The following is a 15,671-nucleotide window of genomic DNA, read 5'->3' as shown; positions in this document are numbered from 1 at the left end:
GAGACCGTGTTAGACATACAAATCAGAGGGCTGTTGACTGGATTTGGCTGTATAACCACTCTACCTTATGTTCCTGATGTCTGTCTAGAAGAGCTTCTGCCCCAGCCACATCATTGGCAAGTTCATCAGCATTTATCAGAGCCTTCATCTCAGTCACCCAGCTGGTGAGGTCTCGGAAGTCTGCGAGAAAGCGCTGCAGCCTTAGGTAAGCAAAGGAAAAAATGGTTGGGAATAATTAATTCGCAGAGTTTCTCTCCCGTTTCTCCAAAGAAAGGGTTACAAACATAAAAGCTGTTCCTCAGATCAAATAAAACAACATAAAAGTGTGCTCAGAATATTGAATAACTAAATATGCTTTCAATCAAACAAGAAGCCTTTTAAAGTTATGAAAATGTTGGGTTCTAAATCAATGCCTCAAAGACACGTTTTGCATATAACTTATATTGTAAGTAAAATTAATATTCCTAACTACACACTGAGGACAACAGAAATCAAAGTATAGTTCTCAAGATAATCCACAGGGCTGCTTCTGTCACAACCATTATGGTGTGTGGGGAGGAGAGAACCGTCAGAAAATTTCAACTGCACGACTCAGCCTTAAAACAAGCAAACAAATCCTCAAATTCCTTCCAGAATACCTTTAGTTGTTGCCTTTGGCATATGCTTAACACTTATCAGCAAAATTGATCAGTTTGTTTCCCTTTTACATTTGCTGTCAATTGCTCTGAAGATACTAAGACAGGGAAGGTAAAGAAAAAGATTATTTGTGTGGGTCTCCACTGCCAAAAATCCCACATCGTGGGAGGGAACAAAGGGCAGAAAAACAAAACCAGAAAGGATGTAAACTAACCACCACATCAGGATTAGTTTGTTTTTAGTATGGCTTCTCAACAGTGATCTAACAGGTTATGTTTCAGAGACCAGATCAGTATAGGCACAAGACTGGATGAAGACAAAACCCACAGCAACAAAGAACTACCACAGAAACAGGGAAGTCATTTATTTGGTCTGTGACAATGCATCAAACAATATATCATACTTCAGTCTTCACAGAGACTCTTAAAGACTCCACAGTGAACAGATTTGTAATAAAAGTATTAAAAAAGCTTTTTTTTTTTTCAGCAAAGCTGAAACATAGTCAGATAATGTACTTCAAAATGCACATTTCAACTCAGGTAGAGAAAATAGCAAATGCCCTAAAGCATCACTGTGTCTATTTTCATAATTGATCTATAGCCAGAGAATGACAAAAAGCTGCAATAATTTTTCAATCATGTAAATATTCTTTTACTATGAGAAGTTAGTGTAAAATAGAATTTGGTGAACAAGACTGCTCCAAAAACAACAGAATCATCCCAAAATTTTGGAAGCAGCACCCCTTTCTTCTCCTTCCAAGAGCCCTCTGTCAAATGTGAACAAGGAGGGAAGCACCACTGCCCTGCTGCAGTGACCCACCTGTAGGAGTCGTTGAGACGAGCATGCCTCTCCGCTGCCAGCGTCCGGATCTGTTCCCAGTTGGCAATGAGTTCCTCCCGTTTCACTTGAATTTGGGAAGCATTTATTGGGTGAGACTGCTGCAAACGGTCAGCTTCTGCACACAGGGCCTTCACCTAAACCCAGGGATAAACTGAGTGAGCTTCCAGCCTTTTACAAGCAGGTGACTTCGTTTAAACTAAAGGTAAAATACACCTTGCAGGGGTACCTTATCTTCCAGAGCTGCCAGGTCTCTTTCCAGGCCTTCGTGCTTGCGCAGTAATGCCTGCACACTGGCTAAGTCTCTGCCAAAATCATCTGAGGCCATCAACTGCCCTTTCTCCTTAATCCAGCTGATTGTTTCATCCACATCCCTTCAGAACAAAGCACAAATTGAAAACAGTTTGTCTAGTATGGAAAAAGGAAGAAAGCAGGATGTGTTTCCATACATGTGCCAGACGTACTGGCATACAAACCCATATATATAAACACTGCAGCAAACTACAAACATCCTTTAGAAAACAAACAAATAGACTTTCTTTGCATCTCATGAAACTTTGAAGTATATTAACAGGCCGCTGTGACCAGATGCAAACCAGGAATTACAGCACCACTCAGCACTGTCACGGAGTGGATCCATTTCCCCCTCTGGACCCGTCTCCAACTTAATTACAGCAAATCTCAAAATGCTGTAGATGGAGATGAGAATAGAAAGGCATTGCTCAAAGCCTCCAAAACAATTGGGCTGACATCCAATAAAAAAAAGCACACCCCATTTAAGGCTCATCTAGGACAGAACTGGGGGAAAAAGCCCTCAGAGGAAAGAAGAGCAAAACTGCCATTAGCAGGAATGAATAAAACTGCCAAGTGCTGAAAAGCTCCATCAGAATGACCATTCTAAAGTAACTGTAGAACAACAAGGCCTTCATTGAACAAGTCATGCAGAAGAGCAAAGCAAAGCCATAGGAGACAGTAGCTCTTCTCATACTACTGTGTGCAGCTGAATGCATCATTAAACACCCACACAATGGTTAAATCATTCAGCAGATCCAGCCAAGTTCATACCTGTTGAAACGCTGCACTTCAGCTGCCCCAAAGAGCTTTCCTTGCCTCTGAAGGGCAAGTCCCTTAAGACGCTGCCAGCTTGCATTTACTTCATCCTGTTTGGACTTTATCAGTTCCTCTTCAGGGTGTTGTTCCTGGCAAGCAAAGGAAAAATGCTATTTTCCTATGTTCTTTGGCTTTATGTCCATTGACAAAACGCTGCTGGTCTTCAAGAGATCAATTTATAATTACTGTCCTTTCCAGATGATCACTTAATTCAATAGTTTCCCTGAAATTTCACTGTGCAAACACTCAATACTCTAGTAGTGGTTTCCCTATATACTAATTAGTCCATAGGAAGAGGGCTGTAAACAGCATCTTCTTTTTCCCTGGAATGAAACACTTCCTGCCCTGTCTCCATCCTTGTTCACGCCCCAGATGTCAAAACAGAATAGATATTAAACCTCCCTGTCCAAGAGAAATATATTTAACCCCAGTATGACAGTTTCTCTTACTAATCACTACTCTCCACAATTTCAGAAACATTCCCAGCTGGGGCAGTTATTCAGGCTGTTTGGCAGAAGAACAAGTGAATCAAATGGTGACCATTTAAGGTGAAGATAGCCAAGTACCCATGTGGAGCAAAGCTTAAAGATCTGCCCCAAACCAGGGAGAAAAGAGGGGAAGTTACAGACAAACGTTTGCTGTGATAACTGACTTGCCAAAAGAGATCTTCAACAGACATAAATGCTTACCTGAATAAGTTTGCCAGCAAATTGGTTCACTTCATTTACTCTTTCTTCATGAGCTGCAAGGTCTGTCTGGAACTCTTCAAACTTCTTTTGCAAAACTTCAACATGCTCTAAGTCCTGTCCAAGCTCTTCTGAGGTCACTATTGCTTCCTAGCACAGTGAAAAAAAAAAAAGTTAATTTCAGTATATCCTATGGGAAAACACTATTAAAAATTAGGAAGCAAACTGTCCTAATTTTCAATAGGTCAAAGACAATCACAGTGTTTAAGGTCAGATTTAAAAAAGTTTTATCCACTGAACTCCATTCCCTGCCCCAACACCTACCCATTACTGCAGAAAATATGCAAGATCACTAAGAGAATTTTTTTTTCATCTTCCTTGATCGTATTAATTTTTCAAGTACTAATTCTTAGCACACAGAGTGACTAGAATTTGTTCCTTTTTACACTGTTTATGGGCATTTGCTGTAGGCTTCTGATGCAAGATTTTTGCACAAAAAGTGCAATGTTGTATTCAGTAACAGTTATACAGGGTCTACAGTTTGAACCTACAGTGACACAAAATAGCAAACTATCATTTAAGGAAACCACTGAGATTATTTTGTGGCTGTTTTTCTTTTGATAGTGTGGTTTGTGGTCTGCTTCCTTAGAGTCCAAAGAATCAAGAGCCAACCGTCCCCTCCTGCAGTTCATGTCCTTACAATGTATATCTAAAGATATTCCAATCATTTAGTAACGATGTACACTGCTTGCTGCTTAGGCTGGCTCTTTTCTGAAACAAGTAATTTAGAATATTTACTTAAAAAACATTTCCTTTTCATGTTGAAGATTTCCCTTAGAGGAAACTTGAATTTTATTTGTCTTCTCAAAGCAAAGAAGGAATTGTTTATGCTAAGTGCTGCCCAACACACAGGCTTCCTCTCAGACTAGTAACTTTTTTTGGGGCTGCAAAAGAGCAATAGTAGTTTGCACACCTACTGCTGATGCAATGTGAAGAACTAAATAAAATATACAGGTGCCTTTACAAGCTTTCTGTGATTACCTGACCTCCAGCAACTCTATGCTGACAGAAATTTTCCACACAAGCACATCAAATTTCCCATCAAGGAGACAGTAAAGGGAGGTAATTATGCACCTTATCATTGATCCAGTCCAAGACATCTTCACATTCCCGTAAATATTGCACCAACTTCTGTGCTTGCAATAATTTGACTCCCTTCTCTCTCATCTTTTCCATCAGTAATTCCCATAGTCGGTGCAGCTCCTGCAGTCGAGTCTGAAAAAAAAGGATATTGTTATTAAAATCCCCTGTCAAAGAAGATGAGATTTATTCCCTTCCTGTCCTTAACAGTAGATTTATTTATTTTTCTGAAGTTGTACATCCTAAACCTTACCTTAGACAAAGGGTTAGGGACAAACCTCACGATTTTATCTCCAGTAAATAGTTTTCAAATTATATAAAGTGGTGTAACACAAAAATAGGAATTACTGAACTGAGTATTTAGACAGTTGTTATAAATTAATGAAGCTATCAAATATCTTTACATAACTATGAGCTAAACATCCTGAGATAAAATTTGATTTAAATTCTATACTAATGTGAAGTCAGACCAAAAATTTGCTGCTCTCCCCTTCAAATGTTCAGTCTTTTATATGAAAGTCAACTCACAATAAGTGAATTGCATCTTCCTTTGGGAATTTATTTTTATTTAAGACAACACATTTGTTTCAAGTCAAACTTATGCCATTTCACTGTATTTTAACCACTTCTCTTAACACTAAACAGTTTATATATTTAGTTAACATTGTGAAGTGACATGATATGGACACACTAGGAACAATTACTAGTTTTAATATTGAGTTTCTCTGGCTGCACTTGGCCTTTCAAAACTGTTGGGAGCTACTATAAACTTTATAGACAACAAAAAGTAAAACTGCACTCCCACACATGCACACAACTTGCAAAACAGGAAAGTAACTGCTCCACCCATTGTTTATAACACTTTGCTCATCGAGACCTGAAACTTGAAAGTCATTCAAGAGAAGCTTTTGAACATCATGGGCGGATACCACTTAATCCACTCAGAAAGTTCAATTAAAGAGATTTCAAGGGAGGAAAGAGCTCTGAGCAGTGCCCAGAAGGATGGTGCAAACTGTCAGCCAAGGAAGAAAGGAGACATTGCAAAAGGAAGTTGCACTGCAGAGCCACAAGCTTCACCTACTCGTATGTGGGACCCCACTTGGGTGGCCGTGACTATCGGGCGCTGGGCAGTCCGGTACGGCGTGAAGGACTGAACCAGTGAAGGCAAGTTAGAATGAAATGCTAAACTTATCAATCAAGTTTGATAATCACTACGAAAACATCTCATCTTTAAACAATTCTCCTCAGAACCACATCTAAAAGAAGGTATGAGCTGGGTGCTCATGAAAGAGAAAAACACCTCGGAGCTTAAAAATACAAATTCTCTCATTATTTGACTAATCAAATACCCATAGAATTTTAAAGAGTGGTTTTGAATATAGAGCTATCTGTGCAATCTGAACAAAGTGCTTAAGGAATGGCCTGTAAGAGGGGGGGAGGGGTAAAAAGCTTTAAAACTCACTCTTATGGTTTCAGATGCAAAATGGCCTTCATTTATCATCTGATTTCCAGTCTCATCCAATTTAATGATGGCTCCTGAATTGGCCTGCACCTCAGCTTCAAAGGCTTGGTGCTTCTGCAGCTTCCCCTGAAAGGAAAACATCAAAGAATGTGACTGAGATTTGGTGCACGGACTCCTCCACATTCCCCAGCATCAAGATTTAAAGGGTATTTTATGCATATTCAGGACTGACAAACAAATAATAAAACTGCAAAGTTGAAATCAGTTGTATCATGTGTTTGACAGGTGGATTCAAACATCCCAGTTTTAGTTACTTCTTTCTTGTGTTTGCTCTTGCACATGACAGTGTTCAAACCTCTGAGAACCTGTCAGCTAATTCCGCCCACACAAACTTATTTTCTACAAATATCTTTTTTTTTGTGGAAACAATAAGTGATAATTCACATTTATTCACAGAGTTAAGGCATCCAACAAATTCTAGGATTAAACAAAGTTGGTTTTACACTACATTACACTGAGTAACTTTTTCTATGCTGATGTAGCATCTAATCCATTATTAGAAATATTCCAATTACATCAGCAAAAAAGCCAAGCTTTTGAAGAGCACTTTCCAAGGTCATGGGTATTTGCATCTTTCTTCACTCTCAGATCAAGTTTCATTTCTGTGTTTTTTCTATCCCAGCTGACCTGTAACGCCCCAAAATTAATAGTGCAGGAAACATAAAGTGGCAGGAAGACTTGCCTGCAAATTGCTTGGGTCTTTGTAATTTTCATCAGATGCAATCTGCAGTTTCTCTTGGATCCATTTTTCAAGCTCATCTGCATCACGCTGGAAAAACTGGAATCGATAGGAATCTTCAAGTTTTTGGCGCCTCAGAGAAGAGAGTTCCTTGAACCTGTGGTAACGGTCCAAAACTTGCTGACGCCTTTCTTGGATATCTTCTGCTGTTTCCAACACTTTTACACCACTTGGATCCATTTTCTGAAAGCAAAAATAAAACTCCATTATGTTTGTCTTATAAAACACTGGTAGATCAGGAAGAAATCCATGCAAAAAAAAAAAGCTGTTTTTTTAAAATCACACATTGTTTACTTACGATCTTCCTCTGTGTGGGCAGGTATGTGTATAAAATATAAACATCTTACATATAAATAAAACCTCACTTCTAGCAGAAAATAGTGGTAAAGAAAAATTTACAAAGACATTTAACACCTATTTGGTTTGGACAAATATGGCTGCAGTCATGTAATGTCCGTGTCATCTCAAACTGTAGCATGCAAGTGTCCAATAAAAGAGCTAAAAATGTGAGTTTGTGCACAAATATGTGTAGATACCAACACAAAACATTTCTTGTACAACATACAATATCTCAAAACATTTTATTTAAAATATTCAATACTAAACTAAAGAATATTACTCTTCTTTGAACAACAGTTAAGTGGCCCAGATGTATCTATATACACTTACATACATATATAGACCCACATCTCTTTCTGATGCATCTCTTCTTTGTTCTCTAAAAAAAGTTACAAACCCATCCTGCCACTCTCTATATAACCTTTCAAAAGCAAGTAAGAGGCTTCACAGATCTGGCCTTAGACAAGTAATTCAAAGAGCATTTTATTTAACCAGTGATCTTGCTCCAACTGAAAATCCTTCTATATTACTTCATGAACTAAAACCTAATATTGTTGCCACAGGCAGCAAAGACTTGACTACTGTCTTTTCTATTAAAATTGGGACAATCTTTAATTTTCGGTTCCTAAACTTTCAAAAAGCAATTTGATTTTCAGTAAGATATCTGGGCATTAGAACAGAACTGTAACACAAATTTTAGAAGTGGAACTATTATTATCATTGAAGTTTGGATATTTAACCACTTATTTAACAACTAACTCTGTATATCAAGAGGTTGCTGCAACAAACACTTCTGTGCTTGAACAATATTGCAATTAATGTCTTTGTGTACAAGTGTTTACACAAGTCACTCAGTGCTTTTCTACCATCAATTCTGCACACTCCAAGCTAAAGGTACTTCTCATCAATCCTGCCAGAGACAGGGAAGAAACCCAGACTAGAACTGCATACTAAAGGACATAGGCAATCAGTTAAAATACATCATTAAATATTAAATTGTTATTTAGTCATTAGTTAGCTTCATGCTTTAATTAGACATGTATCTTGCATAATTGTATGGAAAACTCCACAGGCTGGAAAGTGTTCTACAGGGCCGTGTTTTCCAAGCACTTGCAAAAGGACAATCTGATAGAAAGGAACATATGGGGACGAATCCACACATTCCTGAGCTCCCTTCCAAGGTCCCCACCCTCCAGAGGACAGCTGTGCCAGCAGCACTCCTTGCTCCCATGAACTCTGAGCCCCAGCTGCACTGCGGCAGTTGCAGGAAGGAAAGAAAAATCAGCTTTTCTTTTTCTTCCACTCATTACTGTCAAAAGAAGGCAAGGAGAAAAACCAACCCAGAGTGCGTTACATAAACAAAGCCCAGGTTTCGTCTTGCAGCGCTACCAAAATCTCCACTTGATTAGTGTATCTGAGTATTAAAAGCTCAAACCCTGAACATAACTTGAGCTCAAGCACAGATATGGTTCCCTGAGAAAGCAGCTGTTTTTTCCAGCACTCTTTCAAACAGCCTTTTTCCTCCAGGAAAGGAAGTTACTGCTAAAAACTTCCTTTCCTGCCCTGTCATGCTGTGTTTGAATCCCAACAATACTTCTTTTAAACTGCACTGTGTTCAGGAATGACACAGTGGCAGCTGGTCAAATGTACTGCATGGCTGGAGCCCCTCTCTGCTTGTTCTGGTTTTGGGCAGTACTGGGAGAAAATTAAATCCTGGTCAGTCTCTGGAACACTCTACACTCATTCACTGTACAATACAATTCAACTTGTATTTCAATATTAAAAATAACCTTTGCAAAGTCATTTGAAAACATTTTAAATTATTTAATTATTTACATTATTAATCTAGGGAAACATTAAAATCATTTAAATTATCATTTCAAACATTGTTACAATTTTGAAAGCCCAATGGGAGACCTCCTGTGATTTACCCTGGGAGCTGGTTTGCCTCTCACCACAGAAGCCAGGCAATCTGGCTCCTCTTTTTGCTGGAATTGGTTAAAAGAAAGGCTCCTTTTGTAACTACAGTGGAGCCAGTCAATTGTAAAAGAAGTGCTTTAGTGTAGCAATAATGGACTGTTCTTCCTGCAGCCCCAGCGACGTCAGCAGTGTCTGTGCTGCCAGAGCCACCAGGGAGCTCAAAACTCAAAAGTCATGGATGCTGCAGAACAATGCAGTCTCCCTCCCTCCCTGGATGTTATCACCTCCAACTGCAGCACTCCCTGGAATACCAAGCACCCCTCCAAGATGTTCCCAAACCTTCCTGGTTCAACTACATCGTTTGAAGACACCTAGGATACACCTCGGCACTTCTTGCACGAATCCCATCAACTAGAAGTTGTGCTTTATGTTTTTAAGGTGAGAAGTGCTAGGATGTAACTGTGCCAGGCTCTCCCCAGATAACCGGCGTCATCCCTCCAGCCCCGCCCGGCACAGCCGGTGCTGGGCGATAAGGATGGGGCCTGAGGGAACTTTCCAAGCCCTAGAGAGCAGATCTGGACTGTCCTGAGGACATTTCATTCCTCCTTTCATGCTGTAAGATTGACATTAGGTCAGCTTATGTCTAACTCAAAAAATCAGAAATGCTTCTTCACACTGCACCATTTTGGTGATGTTATTTAAAAAGAAAAAAAAAAATAGCCAACAAAAAGAAGTAGGAAAATTAAGGAAAAAAACCCTGAAACAACAAAACAAACTTATTACTCTCAACCTTCCATCTATGCCTTCCCCAGTCAATAGAAATTATACATAATAGCACACAAAAATATACAACTGCAGGTATTTACAGACACCACAGTGCAACAACGATGATGTCAGCAACACCATTCAAGTTCGGGAACAGCGGAATTGAGGTGGGTTCAACAGGAATTACAGTGGTGCCACACAGCAGAGCTGTCAGCATTTCCCTTACCAAAACATGTTTTCAGGGATTTAAAAGCACAAATGTGAAATACATTCATTGCTAGGCAGAAGATTTTAGTGTATTTTTAAAAACAGTTACATGAAGCTTAAAAAAATTAAACTCCTTTGCCTGAAAAACAATCAGATATCAGTACATCATCAAGATCTAAAGAAGCAGTAAAATAATTACTTTCTCTTAAGAAAAGTCCTGATGTGTTACATATATTCAGCATACATGACCTCAGTAGTAGCCTGTAACAGAAATATTTTCCCTATCACAGCATTCCTGCTTCCCAAGTATGCACACATGAACAGCTCGATGCACTTTTTTTATGTTCCTCAACATCACACATCGTCAATCTTGTCTAAAGAAGATTTAACTGATCTCAGCTACTCCCTCCTGGGGAACAGGAACAGATTGCTGATCTTTCTTCTTTGAGCAAAAAATGGATGCGAAAATAACCTTCAAAAGGACGGAGAAAAAAAAAATAACATTTTTCCCAGCTTTCATTTCTCCCATTCACAGCTCCCTCAAAACATCGGGGAAGAAACAAACCACCATGACTGCCTGGTTTATGGAAGTCCATAAATACTTGTACTGCTGGAAAATCAAAGAGAATCCTTCTGAAAACGTGCACAGCACTGGCTCCTGCAAAGGGAGCCTGAGCATGTTGTGTTACAGAGAAGGAGCTAAAGGATGCCATATCCTATCCTGGAGATTTAAACACTATTGGGACAAAATTGATGCCTGGCCTTTTGGTTTGTTGAATTTAACTTTACAAAATAAAGACATTTTAAGGTTAGACTATGTGCAGCAGAACACTGTGTCCAAATATGCTATTAAGGAAGGTCACAGCCCCAAACCTCCCCCAAATTCCAAGCCAGAAAAATCAGTCAAGCACTGCAGTACAAAAAAAAAGTCAAGACGTGCTGAAGTTGCTGCTTGATGCTGTAGACTCCTACAGACTAACCCCAGTGCAGGTAAAATTCAAACCAGTCCCAAAATTTAAGCAGGTATTGCAGGGACACAGAAACTGTCACATTAGAAGAGAAAATAAATGTAAATTGGTTAAACCAAAGTGGTTGCAAAGCTGATGATTTAGGCTGACAAGAGGGTTTGAGCACAGCCTCAACTATGCACTTTTGAAATACGAAGACAGATAAAGACCTGTTCATTTTTAGGCATTTAATCTTAAAATCCCAATTCCACTATTTAAATAAGAGTAGTTGAATTGCCCATCTGAATTTGGTGTCTTTACATACAACGGGGCTTTTTTGGATATGTTTCTGCTTTAACATCACAGACCTTTGATAAAACTATCCAGGACTGGCAAGGACTGCACTCTGCTGAGACTCCTGAGAAAGCAAATTATCTTGACTGCATTGCAGAAATGCAGAGTTTACAGGTAATGCAAGATTATATAATTAACCCCAGCGTTTTCCATCCCCATTTGTTATCTTTTCATTGTCATTTTAATTGCAGTATAAACATTTGCATCACTACCATTTCCAAATAAAATCTAGTTGCTTGTGTTCCCCAGCTGAACTCTGATCCATACATCCTATTTATTTTATCACCACTGAAACAAAAGCATCACTGTGTAGAAACAGTTACACCACAACAACTCAAGGATTATAAATTTGTGCAATTGGGTGAACAGGAAACAAAGCCAACTTTGAATGCACAATGTTCTACACTGTAAATCTCTTCACAGTTGATTTGCAGATGCTATTAAGAAAAAGATTCTGCTCAGGTATGTTTTAAAACAAAAACCTCTTGGAAAATTAGTCAGTATAAAAACCTGATTATATTGAGCTGTAACTCCTATAAAACATTCACACATCATGCATCACAGACAGAAATTAAGCAACTCAAAAGTATTAAAGGAAAGGCAGATCACACACACACTAAATGCAAATAAAGCACCTGCTGTATAGAACAAATTCAAACCAGTGGCTAGAAACAGGTCACTGCAATAAAGGCAGGCAAGTGTGACAAGGGCACTGCATGCATTACAGAAGAATACCTGGACTTTGACTTTACGAAACGATGACAACATGATGGAAGAATGTAGAGTCTAAAAGGGAGGGGGAAATCAAGATAACATTCAACTAATGACCAGCATAAGGATACAGCTGAATTTTTTTCTGTCACAGTACCTGTTAATTACTTTCCTTTTGCTTCCTTGTCACATAAAATAATGTGGTGTGTTACCCAAGCTACTGAAAATGACGAACCTCCTCATGCAAAAACGTTACAACATCAACAAGAAAACTTAAGTTAATTCAGTATGTACTAACCTTTGCAGTTAGTTAAAAACAAACCAAAAAACTACCATAATCTGAAGGTCAAAACAGAACGTAAAGCAAGTTATCTGGACTTGGCAAATGATGGTTCTTGCTGCAGCATAAGCAAGTGTGACAGGTTAATTTGAAGACACAAATTCAATCAGAAGTTTTGGAATGTAAGTATCTACAAAAATGTTGACTTTCAATTGCCACAACAAAAAAATGGACAAGTAGCAGTTGCAACAGAAGGTATTTTTTGAGATGTAGCTGTTCAGAGTGTCCAATCCACCGAATTTTCCCACCCCATGGACACGCTGCAATCCCTCAGTGGAAAACTGCAGCAGTGTGTGTGTGCCTTTGTGCCTGCTGGAGATGTGGAGGTCTCTCTGGCATTTGCACAGCTTCACCTGTGTCCGCTGCAGCAGGGAGCTGGCACATTCCCACTCTGCTGGACCCACGGGCAGCCCTGGGAGCACAGCCCGGGCTGTGCTCCCAGTCTCAGTCTCCATCCACTATCCACGGCATCTGCAGTCTGCTCCACCCCATTCTTCTGCTGCCTATACTCACTCTAGGGACAAATGTGAAAAACAAACTCCCACACTATGCTAACAAGCAGAGGAGGAAAGGGAGGAATTAGTATTATTTCTTCCGATACAGGGGAAGTGATCAATTGCCCCCAAAAAGCAATGTATTTCTGATTAAAAAAGTTGCAACCCCACAAATACATTAAATGGACCAAAAAAAGGCAGCAAAGATACCAAGTTATTTGTGTTAAATTACTGAGTTTAGTTGTAAATGTCATAGTTGAGAAATACAAATTTCTCACCAAGAGGTACCACCCTCCATCAAGAGAATTAAGGCCTCTCTTATCCTACTGCTATGCAGGAGAAAAATGTGCAAAACCGCTTAAAATGTGTAAATGTAACCATCTTTTTTGTTATTGTTGCTACCTCTGTAATTAAAAAATCAACCAGAATTATGTTTAGCTTCCTGAACTACAGATCTCATATAAGCATTACGTCTAAGTCTGTTTTTTAAATAAAATTTCTATTTCAGTCTGACCAATACAGATATTGTGGCTTTTTATTTCAACAAGAATGGAAATAAATTACTTCTTGTGAACAATGTAACCTGTTATCTTGGTTCAAGTATTTTCTGCCATTATTATAGTTACAGATTCTGCACACAATGCAGCAGAAAGCATCCCATTTTCAACCTTTTGTCCATCATTTTCTCTGCACAATCTATAAATAAGGACAACTGAAGATTTCAAAGAAGAACTCACTGCTAGTTGTATATAAATGCATGAAAATTCCACAGTAGAATTTAAAATTTATTTTGAACATATCTGAATCCCTGACTAAGGCCTTTTGGTGAACATAGTCATTGGAATCTTCTGGCACTTTGCTGAAAACAAAAATGCCAAAAGAAAATGGATTACTTGTTTTCCAGAAAGATACCATTTCAGGCCGAGTTGGCTTTTTTTGGGTTGTTTTTTCTTCTTTTTTCCCTGATGTGTTCATTCGCCATCTCCAGACAACTGCTCTTCAAAACCTATTTAAATATGTATGAAAGACTGCTCAAGAGTCACGTACATTTTCGACTGGAGCACGAAGCTGGTTTATAATAAAACAGCTACAAAAAAATCCTGAACAGCCAATATGAACCTGCTGAAAAAAGATACAGCGATAATTGCTTGGTTTTCCGTCAATATCAGGGACAATGGTTGCCCTATTGGCACATATTTATGACCAGCAATGCAGATTTATATCGTTATAACCAGGTAAGGTGCATGCAGGCAACAAATTGAGAAACACTTGACTTGGGTTTATTTTAAATTAAAAAAAAAAAAAACTAATCAGGGCAGGGACAAATCCTGATTCTTTTACAAAGGAAGCAGTAGACCTTGCTCTACATACAAAGTGACACATGTATGAAAGGAAGAGAGATCGGGAGATTCCTTTGAAATGCCTCCCTGCTTGTCAGCGCTGCTAAGCCACCACCCTGCCCGGAGACCCCCGGGCCCTGCGGAGCGGGCTCTCCTCCATGCCCCGGCCCCTCCATCGCTTCTTCCTTCTCCTCGCCGCATCTCCTGACCTTGGACAGGGCTGGGCAGCCGCGGGAGCCATTGCTGTGCAATGATTCCCGGCGCCGCGGAGCGCCGGGGGCTGCATCCCCCGGGAATTCTCCCCGGGAAATGCTGGGTGGCACCCCTGAAGGGACGGGCGGGCACGGCGGGGGCTGTTAGCGGCAGGGGATGTTATTTTCCGCCTGTTTGTGCCTCCTCGGGGCGCTGAATGGGATTCCAGCCGCGGGTCGCGCTGGCCAGGGCGGCTGCGACCGCTCCCTGTCCGCCCGCCCTTCACCCGCGCCGCGCCCCCGCCCTTCGCTCCGCTCCGCTCGCCCGAGGGCCGCGGGGAGACCCTGGGCCCGGCTCTGCGGCTCCCCGCGATAAAGAACCGTCCGGCGGAGCCGCGGAAGGCGAGAGCGAGCGGCGGCCGGAACGCCCGCGGAGGCAGGGCCGGCCTCAGCCTCCCCCGGCGCACCCGCACACCTGTGCCCGGCCGTGCGTGCGGGGCTGGGTGAGCCCGAGCCGGGCGCGGTGAAGGCCGCGCCTCGCCCCCCGCCCGCCCTTCGCCCCATCCCCTCACCGGGTCTGTGGGTGCGCAGGCACCTCCCGCCAGCTCCGCGCCCTCCACCACGGACCGCGCGCACCGCCCGCGCCCGCCCTTTTATAGCGCGGCCGGAGGTGACGTCAGCGCCGCAGAGCGGCCCTGCTCGGTCGGCAGAAAGCGCCGAAGGACTTCGGAAAGAATCGGGAAAGGGGTGAGGGGAGGCCACGCCCACCCGAGCTCCACCGGTGAACAGCGGGGAGCCGGAGAGAGCCGAGTGATTCCGGAAAAAGGCGAGCAGTTCCGGAAAGACAGAGGTGTTCGGAGAAACCGAGGGAGAGGGTCCGGAAAGGAACGAGGGGTTTCGGAAGCAACCGAGAGGTTCCGGAAAGAGCCGAGCGGCGGAGCAGGGTGCGGAAGGCGTTTGTGCCCTGCAGGGACCGGCCTCGGGCACCACAAAAATACACGATTTGAGGGGGAATCGGTTAAAATGTCCGCGCAGGGGGGCGACAGAGGGGTCTCTGCCCCCTTCTCCGGAGTCAGGGTCAGTTTGGGTCTTAGAGAGTCGAGGCTCTCTGGCTCAGTTATGGGGACAGGTCACCTGTGCAGCATCCAGCCATGCTCAAAGCAGCAGCTTCGTTAGTTTTACATTATATAGAAATGTATTTTTATATATATATATAAAGTACACACACATATATATATATATAAATTATATACAGAGGTATAGATGTATAGGTAAGAGTGGCTGCTTGAAGCACCGTGTCACCCAGAAGCCTGGCAAGGACACAGCATCAAAAGGCTCCGAATGCCTGTCAAGGGAAAGCTATTTCTGAAAACCCGATGCATAAATTCAAAAG

The 15,671-nt window shown here is 41.3% G+C and overlaps 1 protein-coding gene across 9 annotated transcripts in view; it reads right to left on the bottom strand.

The window, feature by feature from the left end:
- The window catches only part of SPTAN1 (spectrin alpha, non-erythrocytic 1), a 46,297-nt gene extending 31,342 nt beyond the window's left edge, over positions 1-14,955 (bottom strand). For 8 of the 9 annotated variants that reach the window (XM_042052616.1, XM_042052620.1, XM_042052622.1 and 5 more), the window contains exons 1-9: positions 11,938-11,985; positions 6,614-6,853; positions 5,872-5,997; positions 4,404-4,544; positions 3,273-3,419; positions 2,539-2,672; positions 1,703-1,847; positions 1,456-1,610; positions 65-200 (exon numbers count right to left, since the gene is read on the bottom strand). In XM_042052616.1, coding sequence (XP_041908550.1) covers positions 65-200; positions 1,456-1,610; positions 1,703-1,847; positions 2,539-2,672; positions 3,273-3,419; positions 4,404-4,544; positions 5,872-5,997; positions 6,614-6,853; positions 11,938-11,970 — 1,257 coding nt within the window. In that variant the 5' untranslated portion in view covers positions 11,971-11,985. Of the gene's footprint in view, positions 1-64; positions 201-1,455; positions 1,611-1,702; positions 1,848-2,538; positions 2,673-3,272; positions 3,420-4,403; positions 4,545-5,871; positions 5,998-6,613; positions 6,854-11,937; positions 11,986-14,850 lie in introns of those variants that run through there. The other variant, XM_042052618.1, reaches the window with a different exon arrangement.
- Positions 14,956-15,671: the final 716 nt, after the last annotated feature.

This window comes from Corvus kubaryi, unplaced genomic scaffold (genome assembly GCF_017639235.1).
Source record: "Corvus kubaryi isolate FWS band 111438036 unplaced genomic scaffold, C.kubaryi_AGA036_p1.0 78, whole genome shotgun sequence".
In the NCBI taxonomy this organism is placed as follows: Eukaryota; Metazoa; Chordata; class Aves; order Passeriformes; family Corvidae; genus Corvus; species Corvus kubaryi.
The sequence above is the reverse complement of the archived record's forward strand: the minus strand, read 5'-3'. Positions and strand labels throughout refer to the sequence as shown.